Source organism: Melospiza melodia, chromosome 24, assembly GCF_035770615.1.
Source record: "Melospiza melodia melodia isolate bMelMel2 chromosome 24, bMelMel2.pri, whole genome shotgun sequence".
Lineage (NCBI taxonomy): Eukaryota > Metazoa > Chordata > Aves > Passeriformes > Passerellidae > Melospiza > Melospiza melodia.
In genome coordinates this window covers 3652564-3663434 of record NC_086217.1, presented here as the reverse complement: position 1 = coordinate 3663434, position 10871 = coordinate 3652564, and the positions used below count along the sequence as shown (strand labels likewise).

Below are 10871 nucleotides of genomic sequence, written 5' to 3'. Positions count from 1 at the left end.
TGAGAACAGCACTAGCTGTGTACAGATCTAATAAATTACAAAAAATGTGTTTTCAGACAAAATGTCTTTCTTTGCACACACTGCCTTGAGTGGATCTCATGTAAATTAATGGGAATGAAGTATTGAGAAGACCCTAAATTAGCTGGATTTTGGTGTTTTATATAGTGTGACCTCCCTGGCTTTGCTCTGCAGTGTTGTGGGGATGCCATGGGGATTCCTGTCCCATCCCAGGGGATCCCATCCTGCTGCCCCAGCCCCAGGGAGGCACAGCTGGCACAGAGCAGGGCTGGCTGTGGCGTTTGCTCGGTGTCACTGCAGCTCCAACAGCAGCAAAGGCTGATCAGTGCCCACAGCAAGGTGTGACCATGGGACTGGGCAGCAGCAGCCTCAATTCACAGTTGTTTTCCTTTCATTTTTGGAGAAATGGAAACAGAGAGAAGGAGAGTTGTTTTCAGGTTTGTATTTTGATGTATTGGGAAACACTTTCCTTCCTTGCTGTTGGTGAGGATTTTGTACACTTCTCACCTTGCTGTGGTTGGTGACAATGCCTGAATGCCACACCTGGCGTGGTTTGCTGTTTCTCAGAGTCAGCAAACAGTGTTTAAACTCTGCCCTGCAGCCTCATCCACCTTTCCATCAACACGATGGTGCCATTTCCACAAGTGCTGAGCCTCTTGAGGTGCAGGAACAATTTCAGTGCCAAGCTGTTAAAAACGGAACCAGACTCCCGGTGCTGAAGTGATTTCAGCATTTGTTATAATAAAAAGAAAGGCCCAAAGCAAGGGATACTAAAGTGATTTCAGCATTTGTTATAATAAAAAGAAAGGCCCAAAGCAAGGGGGCCTGGGCTGAGCAGGAGCGTTCCCTCAAGGATGGAGCAGTGCCAGCCCCGATGCTCCAGGGGAACAGCACAGCTTCCCTGGGTCAGATCCCCCTTTTTATCCTGTTTTTGTCCCTCTGGATTGGATTATGTTTGTATCCTCCATTTGCATGAAGGTTTTTAAGGCGCTTGATTGGCTCATTACAGTTCTGTCCAGGCTGGCTTGGGGGGTGCTGCACTTTACTGAGGTGTAATTTCTTATAACTGCCCTTTTAACCCCTTTTACAATGTAACAACCAAATTAACAGTACGTGTTAAAAACGAGAGCAGGCTCCCAGTGCTAAAGTGATTTCAGCATTTGTTATAATAAAAAGAAAGGCCCAAAGCAAGGGGGCCTGGGCCGAGCAGGAGCATTCCCTCAAGGATGGAGCAGTGCCGGCCCCGATGCTCCAGGGGAACAGCACAGCTTCCCTGGGTCAGATCCCCCTTTTTATCCTGTTTTTGTCCCTCTGGATTGGTTTCTGTTTGTGTCCTCCATTTGCATGAAGGTTGAAGGCCTTGCTTGGCCATTACAGTTCTGTCCAGGCTGGCTCGTTTCACTGGGGGTGCTGCACTTTACTGAGGTGTAATTTCTTATAACTGCCCTTTTAACCCCTTTTACAATATAACAACCAAACTAACAGTACATGTTAAACAAGAGAGCAGGCTCCCGGCACTGAAGTGATTTCAGCATTTATTATAATAAAAAGAAAGGCCCAAAGCAAGGGGGCCGGGGCCTTCCCTCAAGGATGGAGCAGCGCCGGCGCTGCTCAGCAGCGATGGCCCCGATGCTCCAGGGGAACAGCACAGCTTCCCTGGGTCAGATCCCCCTTTTTATCCTGTTTTTTGTCCCTCTGGATTGGTTTCTGTTTGGATCCTTCATTTGCATGAAGGTTTAAGGTGCTCAATTGCCCATTACAGTTCTGTCCAGGCTGGCTCATTTCGCTTGGGGGGTCCTGCACTTTACTGAGGTGTAATTTCTTATAACTACTCTTTTAACCCCTTTTACAATATAACAACTGTTAGGAAAATTAATCCACAAACACCAGAGGTTTACATGCAAAAAGGAGACAGAGGAGCCCTTTTTTGGCTTTATTTCAATGAAAGGAGAGGCCATGGGGCATTCCCCTGGGGTCTCTCAAGTTTTTGGAGGATGCAGCCTCCTTTTTATCCCAGTTTCTCGGCCGCATTTCCCTTCTCTCTTTCCCCATTTCTGAGGTACTTTAAAGGTACAGACTTCCCAGAATGCCTGGTACCGAAGATTTCCCTCTAATGCAAAACCCTCCCTTTTCATTTTTAATTCTTACGGAATGTAGGGGTTTTTCTTGTCCATTGTTTCTTTCATCTTTCAATGTCCAATTTCATTTATCAGCAAACCTACAGTTTATTTGTAAAAGTAAATATCTTTTTCCATTCATCAGTCAGTGAAATCCTTCCCACTGTTTATTTCCCAGTGCTAGCTTTATCTACCAGCAGACCCACAGCTTGTTTGTAAAGACATGTTGTGAATAAGAAGCTTGACTAGGCCAATATTCAAGCAGCAATCAATTTATTATTTAATGTGGTAAAGTACGAGCAATACAGAGCTGGGTACAGTGGGAGATGTTTCCCCTCCAGCTGCACACCGATAATTGATGGTTACAGGTATTTATAGGGGTACCCATCAGTTTTTTTCAACAGTTTCTATTTCCAGTTTTTACTCATCAGCAATTTTTATTTCAAATTATTACATCACAATTCTATACACTATTGTGATTTTAATTTCTCAGGATGTATCTCAAAGGAGTATCCCCAGATGGTGGCGGTCCAGTTTCCCTTTGGTCAAAACCATAAACCCTTGAGGTGATGTTCATCTTCCTTTCTCAAGCTGTTTTTCTCTGCTTCAATAAGGCATGAGATAAGCATATTTCCTTTATATATATTCTAAAGTGATAGTTTCAAAGATACAAGTAATATTCTAAATTTATACTTCAAAAGGTTATTATTGCAGAGCTTTTTATGGATTAAATGCAAGCAAAAAGCAACGTCTTTAACACCTGAATTCCAATGCTCCTAAATCAACCAGGGTTAATTGCAAACAAAAGATGAGTTCAAAGGCCTTTTCCCATGCTTTATTTTCCTCAGTTATTATTAGAATTCACAGCTCTCCCATTGTCGGGGTCCACACTTTTCGCATTTACAACTACACACATCACCTGTTTGTACCTGACACGAAACACAGCTTTGCATCTCACACTGTGGGATGGCCTGAGGGAGCCATGAACTCCTAAACCCGCCCTCTTTTGGGGACAGCTTCACACGGAGCCCGTGTGGCCAGGGCTGGCAGCGTGTGAGGGGAAAGCCCCAGCAGGAGGGGTGCGGGTTACACACTCCAGAGACAGAGGGTTGTGAGGGTTACAAACTCCAGAGACAGAGGGTTGTGAGGAGAAAGCCTCGGCAGGAGGGTGCGGGTTACAAACTCCAGAGACAGAGGGTTGTGAGGGGAAAACCCCAGCAGGAGGGGTGCGGGTTACACACTCCAGAGACAGAGGGTTGTGAGGGGAAAGCCTCGGCAGGAGGGGTGCGGGTTACACACTCCAGAGACAGAGGGTTGTGAGGGGAAAGCCTCGGCGGGAGGGTGCGGGTTACAAACTCCAGAGACAGAGGGTTCCCAGGGATTGCTCCAGTACAAACAAGGCAGTAGCAGGGCTGGCTTTGTCCTGGGTGTGACCTGCCCGCGGCACAAAGGAACTTTGGAACACTTCCCTCAGCAGGGCAAGGGCGGGGATGGGGAGCCCGCGGCGAGGGAAGAGCGGCGGCTGTGGGGACGCTTCTAATCAGGCAGTACCGGGGCAGCCCCATCAGAGTCAGGCGACACGAGGGACAGCCCCGTGGCGGGCGGGCCTTCCGAGCCCGGCCTGCCTGCGCGGCGCAGCGCCCGTCACGATGGCAACGGGGTCCTTCTCTTAGCGCGGCGCACAACATGGCGGCGCCCTTGCTGAGCGCGGCTCTTCGCGGGGCCCGCGGCGGGCGGAGCTTCGGAACGGCCGGTGAGAGACGGGAGAAGCAGGGGAGCCCCGAAACCCACTGGGGAAGGGGGGGATGAAAGACAGGGTGCTCTCGGACGGCTGTGTCCCGAACAGCCAGGCCTTGTCACTAATGGTGTGACAAGGAGAGCATTTCCAGCAGGTCAGGGGTGATGCTGCTCCTCTGCCCAGTCCTGGCCAGGCCTCCCCTGGAGCAGTGTCCAGCTCTGGGCTGCTCGGGGTGGGACACACGGAGCTCCTGGAGCAGGTCCTGTGGAGGGGCACAAAGATGCTCTGGGGGCTGGGGCAGCTCTGTCCTGGGGAAAAGCTGAGGCTGCTAGGGCTGAGGGGCCCGTCCCTGTCCCTGTGTGTCCCTGTCTGCAGGGAGGGCAGAGCAGGGCCCAGGCTCCACTCCAGGGCCCAGCAATGGCACCAGAGGCCACGGACCCCGAGTGATGCCCAGGAAATTCCACCTGGGTGTGAGGCAGAACTTCTTCCCAAGCCCTGAACAGATTGTCCAGCGAGGGTCTCCCTCACTGGGAATATTCCAGAACCATCTGCACACAGTCCTGTGCCATGGGCTGAGCCTGCTGGAGCCATCTGGGCACAGTTCTGTGCCCTGGGCTGAGCCTGCTGGAGCCATCTGGGCACAGTTCTGTGCCCTGGGCTGAGCCTGCTGGAGCCATCTGGGCACAGTGCTGTGCTCTGTGCCCTGGGCTGAGGCTGCTGGAGCAGGGAGGTGGGATCAGGTGTCTCTGGTCCCTTCCAGCCTCCCCCAGCCTGACTCCATGACCGTGCCTGTGGGCGGCGGCGATGGCTCTGGCGCTGTCTGTGCTGTGCCCATCCCAGGCTCATTTCCCCCCTTCTCACCCCCCTGGGACGTGTTTTTTCTCCCCCCCAGCCGTGCTCTGGAAGAGGGCAGCCCCTCTGGGGCCCATGCCCAACGAGGACGTGGACGTGGCGAGGCTGGAGGAGCTGCAGCGGTACCGGAGCTTCGCGCGCTACCTGCGGCAGGCGGAGCGGGCGGGCCGGGAGCCGCGCTGGTGGAACACCTACCGCAAACACAGCCACCCCCCCGCAGGTACCGGGGCCACAGGGCACCCCAGGGCGCTGGCACAGCCCCTGTGCCCCCTGCAGAGGGCAGGGGCTCAGGGAAAAGGGGTCAAGGGGCACCCCAGGGCTCTGGCACAGCCTCTGTGCCCTGTGCAGAGGGCAGGGGCTCAGGGAAAAGGGGTCACAGGACAGTACCACAGCCTCTGTGCCCCCTGCAGAGGGCAGGGGCTCAGGGAAAAGGGGCCACAGGGCACCCCCAGGGCTCTGGCACAGCCTCTGTGCCCTGTGCAGAGGGCAGGGGTTCAGGGAAAAGGGGTTACAGGACACTGCCACAGCCTCTGTGCCCTGTGCAGAGGGCAGGGGCTTGGGGTAAAGGGGTCACAGGGCACCCCAGGGCTCTGGCACAGCCTCTGTGCCCTGTGCAGAGGGCAGGGGCTCAGGGAAAAGGGGTCACAGGGCACCCCCAGCCCAATATTATCAGTTAGATTGTACCTGGGCCAGTCTGACCCTCGCTGCTGGGCCAAAGGCAGCAACTGCGGTGTGTCACCCCAGAGATACCTTGGCTTGCTGGTGGTTGCAGCTGGGCACTGAACAAGTCCAGGCTTGGTAGGAACCCCGTTTACCTCAGGAGGAATGGCTTCAGGCAATGGTGAAGAGAAAAAGGAGAGGATTCTGCTGGAGGGTTTAATGTCCAGAGGTTTATTCCATGGTTACAGAGGTCTGAACGTGAGCAACTGCTCCAACAGAATCCAGACCGCATGGTCTGATCACCTTTTAAGCTCAGGGACAGGGGGAGGGGAGGTACAGGTGAGCCACCAACCAGGTGAGAGGGGCAGGGTCTCAGGGGAAGATGACACCCAGACAGGCCAATGACCCCTGGGCATAGGGGCATCCTTTGAACTTGACCAACCACACGAGGCCTTGCTGGAATGTTCAGCCTGATTGACAGGACTCACTCAGCATGGGGGCAAGGGGGAAGGGAGAGAGGTATAGGCACACCTGGGGAAGTGACCTGGAAGGCCAAAATGGGACATTACAGCACACCACAACAACAGGGGTTTGTGTTTGGGTGCTTTGGGTGCTCCCATGTCTCACCTGCTCTCTTTCCACCCCTCCCTGAAGAGCCCCAGCCAGACATTGGCCTGCCCCCTGAGAGGCTGTCCCGGGCAGAGGAGCTCAAGGAGAGGAAGAGGATCCTGAGGGAGAACCGCCGCAATGCTGAGATGGAGCGGGCGGCGCGGCTCCGCACGGGTCAGTGCCCAGCACCTCCCCTCCTGCTCCAGCTGCTCTGGGTGTCCCCCTGCTGCCTCTGCACCTTCCCTCTGTCCTTGCAGTGCTCATTCCCCTCGACGAGGTCAGGGCTGAGTGGGAGAGGACCAGTGGCCCGTTCCACAAGCAGCGCGTGGCCAAGCACTGCGGGCTGTTCCGGGACCTGTTCAGGGGAGCCACCTTCACCCCCTGGGTGGCCCTGAGGGTGCACTACAGCCAGGAGGACGAGTACCTCGTGCCAGTTTACTATGGGAACATGGTGACTCCATCAGAGGTGCGTGAGGGGAGCTGGGAACAACTTGGAGCCCCTGGGAAGCCTCTTTCTGCCAGATTCTTCCAGTGGGCATGGGGCGTCCCAGGGGATGCTTTTTACAAGGGTGTTTCCTCTGTGCTGAAGGAAAATACTTGATGGATGTGATAGGGACAGAGATTGGAGGCTGTCTGGTAGGAGGCTGATGGTTATTCATGCCCTGTGTTGTGTCCCAGCCTTGCCACAGTTCATGGGAGCTGTTGTGTGAGTGATTTGCATTCTCTTTGTGTTGCTCCTTTAGGCTTCCAGTCCCCCTGAAGTGTCATATGAGGCAGACAAAGGCTCCCTCTGGACCTTGTTGCTCACAAATCCAGGTGAGCAGTGAGTTCTTTAAAGGAATGGGTTTAAACTGTGTTGTTTCTCTCAGCTTTTGGTTAACTCCTGATTCTTTTGGCTGCACGGATATAATGAACACTGGAAGTGTTCAAGGCCAGGTTGGAGCAGCCTGGTTTAGTGGAAGGTGTCCCTGCCTACAGCAGGGAATGGGATGAGCTTTAAGGTCCCTTCCAGCCCAAACAGTGCTGTAATTCTATGATTATATCTGTTAGACTGGGACATGTTACATATGGAGGAAAGACTGTAGCCTCCCCAAATCTGTAGCAATTGAGAGAAGGGACAGTGACACAATAAGATCTGTGTCTCACTATAGAGGAAACAATTTCCTGACTCCCATCTTTGTTACCTCCAAACTCCTCTTCTTTGGCAGTCTGCCTGGAAGGCAGCTTTGCTGACAGCGTTCACCCTGAGAGACCAAGGCATAGTGATGGATACAGCTGCCCAAGAAGATTTCAAGAATCTTGGAATTAGATCTGCAGACTTCTTTGCTCCTCATTTTAAACTCAGTCCTATAGGATTGAGTTCCTTTCCTGCTGGGGAAGGAATGCTGGGAGGGTCTTGAGCTGTTTCCTCTGGTCAAAGCAGGTCTGGGCATTCTCACTTTGGGGTGGATGCTGGCACCAGGGTGTCCCTAAGTCCCTTTTCCCTGTTGTGTGTTGGCAGATGGACATTTGAGGGATGCAGACTCGGAGTACCTCCACTGGCTGGTGTGAGTACATCAGAGCCAGGTGCTCTGTGCTTGTGGGCTGGGCAGAAACTCCTCCAGCAGCTCAGAATCCATGGCTTTTCCTGGTGCTCCTGCCATCAGCTCCTTTAGCCCTGTGTTCTGGGTCCTGCCAAGGATGCAGGAGTTCCAGATGTTGCTGCTGTTCAGCATTCCAGTCACTGGGAGGGATTTTTCCTGTGGTGACAGCAATCTCTGTTATCTGTTCCCTTATCAAATGGGGCAAAAATCACATCACAGCGTGGCAGAGGGATTTGCATTCCTGGATGAATCTGCTGGAGGGAAATGAGTGTAAATGTGTTTGTGTTCAGGACAAACATCCCAGGCAGTGACATCAAGGCTGGTAAGGAGATGTGCCACTACCTGCCCCCCTTCCCTGCCATGGGGACAGGCTACCACCGCTTCATCTTCCTGCTCTTCAAGCAACATGGGCCCATTGACTTCAGCCAGGACGCTCGGCCCACGCCCTGGTAATTCCTCTGCTCCTGCTGCCCGTGGCTCCTGCTGCTGCCTGTGGGGTTTGTGTAGCTGTCACTGCACTGGAGGAGCAGCTCCTGTCATTCTGCAGAGTTCTCCAGGGCTGCTTTGGTTTGTGTGTCCTGTGCAGCCACAGTCCCAGTACTGCAGAGTCCTGTTGTTACAGAACAGGATGTTAGAGAGTGGTTTGTCCTGCCCAGAAATGTGCATGGAGCTGGAGACACTAAGGAAGCCACTAAAAGGGAGATTTCCTCTTAGTGGCTTCCTTTTCCACCTCTGTCATTCATTTGCCCTGGGGTGATGGGGAGCAGGCTACTTGATGCAGGGAGAGGTTCACCTGGTGCTTGTGTCTTGTTTCCAGCTACAGCCTGAAGATGAGAACCTTCAGCACGTTTGACTTCTACAGAAAGCATAAGGATGCCATGACCCCGGCAGGGCTGGCATTTTTCCAGTGTCAGTGGGACAGCTCTGTCACTTCCACCTTCCATCAGCTGCTCAGTAAGGAATGGGGACACTGGAGGGGGTCTGTGGGTGGGACATGGCCCTGTGGCTGCAGGCTCTCAGTTGCTCCTGGCACTTGCTCAGGATCAGCACAGACTAAGCCCTTCCTGAGCCGTCCCCCTCCAAACTGAAGGAGCAACCCCTAACCCTCGGCTGAGGATTTTAAAACAACTCCAAGGGCACGTTTGAGCAGCCCTGTCCTGTGTGGTTTTGGGGTGGGGTGTGGGGTTCAGCTGTGAGCCCCTGCTGACCCTGTGACTCTCTGCAGACATGAGGGAGCCGGTGTTCGAGTTCGTGCGGCCGCCCCCGTTCCACCCTCCGCAGGTGAAGTTCCCTCGGCACCAGCCCCTGAGGTACCTGGACAGGTACCGGGACACCCAGGAGCCCACCTATGGCATCTACTAGCAGCTGTGCCCTCTGTGTCCCTGGGATGCTGCCTCCTGGATTTCCTGTGCTCCCCTCACTGCCTCAGGAGGGAAATGACAAAGTCTCAGCTCCCAGTTCCCCTGGGTGCTCACAGGGCTGGCAGCTGCTTAACGAGAACATTCAAAGTGAATCCATAGCCAGGCTGAAACCTTGCTCCTGATTCTGCAGCAGAGCTGGCAATGACTGGGCAGGCTGCATCTCCCCAGAGATGCTCTGCCTTGCTTCCCTGCAAGGATCACAGTTTTTCTTTTGCCTGTTTATGGAGCAAACAGAGCCAGGCCAGCCTGGATTTCCACCTCTCACAGTGCTGTGGTTCTGGACTGTGTCAGATTTTATTTGTGCAGTCCTCCTGGAGAGATGAGTCTGATTAAACACTCTCTGAGCAATGCTGGCAGAGCTGTCTTTATTGGGAAGAGCCTGTTACCCTGGGCAGTTGGCCCAGAGCTGGGGAGCCCAGCAGGGTGCAGGGGAGATGGGCAGCCCTTCACTGGCCAGAGTGACTTCTCTTTTTGGATGTTGTAGTTTGGGAAGAGCGTGGCTGTTGGGGGTACCAGTTGTTGGTTTTTCTGGGTCTGGATTGAAGGCACTTGAGACAGTAATTCATGTTTGGACTCAGGTGTTTATTATTTCCTATCAGTAAAACAGTCTCACTACTGTGAGTTCAGCAGCTTTTCATTAGAAGGCACAAAATGGCCAACAATCTCTTGTTACAAGGTCTTTTAAGATTAAATTATCCAATTAAGAACTGACACCTAGATTATTTTCCCTTTTAACCCAAAAACTGATCCCAAAGAGCCCCCAATGCAGACTTTTCTGCCCAATTACAAAATGCCACCCAAACCCAAGAAGAAGGAAGAAGAAGCATGAAGAAGAAACCCAGGATGGCATCCTGTGCCCTCCATCTTGCCTCCATCCACAACACACTAAAAATCCCAAAACCTCAATTTCTCACCCAGTGATCCACCTACACTACTCTCTATAATCTATTTCACACTTTTGTGGATTCCAGTTTATCTTGAAGTCCAGGAAACTTTCAGCATGAATGAGGGTCAAAGTCAGTGCTGCCCTGGGGGTCAGGGCACCCCAGAGCAGACAGAGAAATATTCCCTGTGATGCCCTGGGTTTCCACATGGGGCTGCACAGGTGGTAAACCTGCACAAGGTCAGTGTTTGTGGAGGTGGCTTCAGCTACCCAAGCATGTGGACCTCAGCCTTCTTCCCCTCTCTCCTGGACAGGATGTACCTGGTGTGGGCAGGGAGCAGAAGCAGAGCTGGTGGTGGTGGTGGCCTGGCACTGCTGCTGCAGGTCCTGTTCCCAGGCCCTGGAGAGCCTCTGTTCTCTGCTGCACTGTGCATCTCCTGTTCACATGGACCTCCAAATACCAACATGTTCCTGCTGGTACAGCTGCCTCTTCCCACCTCCGGTTCCCTTTTTCTGAGGTTCATTCTGCCATTGGAAATTGGAGCCTTCAGCAAAGAGCTGAGATTGGGCTAAAGTGCCCCCCTGCTGCCTGTGCTCAGGGCTGTTACCACTTACCCCAGAGCTCCTCCCCAGCCTGAAGGGTTCTGGGGTCTGGTTTAAGCTGGGCTGAGTGCACTGGGGAGGTGCCCACGCTGGGGACACAGGTTAGAGGCACACACACAGGTCGTGTTAGCCTCTCTGGGCTTTAAATATTTGGTCAGAATTGACAGCTGCAGCCCAAAGGAATGTTTTGGAGCTGAAGCTTGCTGGGACATGCAGGGAGTTGTGACATATCCCAAGTCCTCTGCTGTGCTCAGGGGGGTGGCTGAGCCTGCCTCTGCTATGGCAGCTGGTGTGGATGATCCACCAGAGAGCTGCTCCCTGCTTGCCCTCACCTGTGCAGGTGAAAGGGAAGCTGCTCATGAAGGGTGGCTGCAAAAACAAGGCTGG

General features: G+C 53.4%; 1 protein-coding gene across 1 annotated transcript; it reads left to right on the top strand.

Moving 5' to 3' along the window:
• Positions 1-3813: 3813 nt before the first annotated feature.
• MRPL38 (mitochondrial ribosomal protein L38) lies at positions 3814-9346 on the top strand. The gene is made up of 9 exons (XM_063175772.1): positions 3814-3888; positions 4766-4945; positions 6040-6168; positions 6252-6460; positions 6738-6810; positions 7496-7541; positions 7868-8026; positions 8395-8531; positions 8803-9346. Exons 1-9 carry the CDS (start codon positions 3822-3824, stop codon positions 8937-8939), a joined length of 1137 nt encoding a protein of 378 aa, XP_063031842.1. The 5' UTR covers positions 3814-3821; the 3' UTR covers positions 8940-9346.
• Positions 9347-10871: the final 1525 nt, after the last annotated feature.

Bases quoted from the DNA above. Each gene is read 5' to 3' on its own strand.
- MRPL38 (XM_063175772.1), top strand. From the start codon at position 3,822: ATGGCGGCGCCCTTGCTGAGCGCGGCTCTTCGCGGGGCCCGCGGCGGG. The intron at 4,946-6,039 runs GTACCGGGGCCA...CCCTCCCTGAAG, and splicing joins ACACAGCCACCCCCCCGCAG to AGCCCCAGCCAGACATTGGC. The intron at 7,542-7,867 runs GTGAGTACATCA...GTTTGTGTTCAG, and splicing joins GAGTACCTCCACTGGCTGGT to GACAAACATCCCAGGCAGTG.